Source organism: Trypanosoma theileri, assembly GCF_002087225.1.
Source record: "Trypanosoma theileri isolate Edinburgh chromosome Unknown TM35_Tth_34_V1, whole genome shotgun sequence".
NCBI classification, from domain to species: domain Eukaryota; phylum Euglenozoa; class Kinetoplastea; order Trypanosomatida; family Trypanosomatidae; genus Trypanosoma; species Trypanosoma theileri.
This window is the reverse complement of record NW_021639876.1, coordinates 197,370-197,941: the sequence shown is the minus strand read 5'-3', so window position 1 is coordinate 197,941 and position 572 is coordinate 197,370. Positions and strand designations below refer to the sequence as shown.

The 572-nt window shown below is 53.8% G+C and overlaps 1 protein-coding gene across 1 annotated transcript; it reads right to left on the bottom strand.

Annotated features, from left to right (window-relative positions):
* Positions 1 to 2: 2 nt before the first annotated feature.
* Positions 3 to 563, bottom strand: TM35_000341950 (putative hexose transporter; the record flags this gene model as incomplete). Its single annotated transcript, XM_029029093.1, has 1 exon — positions 3 to 563. A coding segment is annotated over one exon (561 nt), but the record flags the coding sequence as incomplete, so codon positions are not given.
* Positions 564 to 572: the final 9 nt, after the last annotated feature.

Here is a 572-nt window from a genome sequence, read left to right as displayed (position 1 = left end):
TCCATCCCCAAGCTGCTCATGATCGTCGGCGCATAATTCATCACAGCATTGATACCAGTCAACTGCAACGTCCCCGCCACTGCCACACCAATTAACATTGGCCCGATCATCTGCATGTAGCTGTATTCATTTGGGTCAAGCGCACCGGAATCCCCCGCATCGTCCTTGCCACCAGCGAACTTGGTCTTGCTCTCGCCCAAGGAAACACCAAGGGCAATCATGAGCACAGACAGAGTTGTCGAGAAGGCACAAAAGCCCTGCATACGACCAACCATCTTAATATCGGTTGAATAATTGATGCTTTGTCCGAGGGCGAGCCCAATCAAAGCAGCAAGCATGATACCGAATGTAGTGAACACCTGGAACAGCACACCATCCACCTTGGAGTGCTTCGGGTGTGCGTTCTGGTCAACGTACATCGGGCAGGCGACACACACCAAACCGAGCACCACACCCATCAGCAAACGACCAACGCACAGCACCCAGAACTGATCCGCGGCAGCAGACGCGTGGCACAACACCGACGACACGACACCAACGATCCCAACAACCAGAAATGACACCTTGTGCCC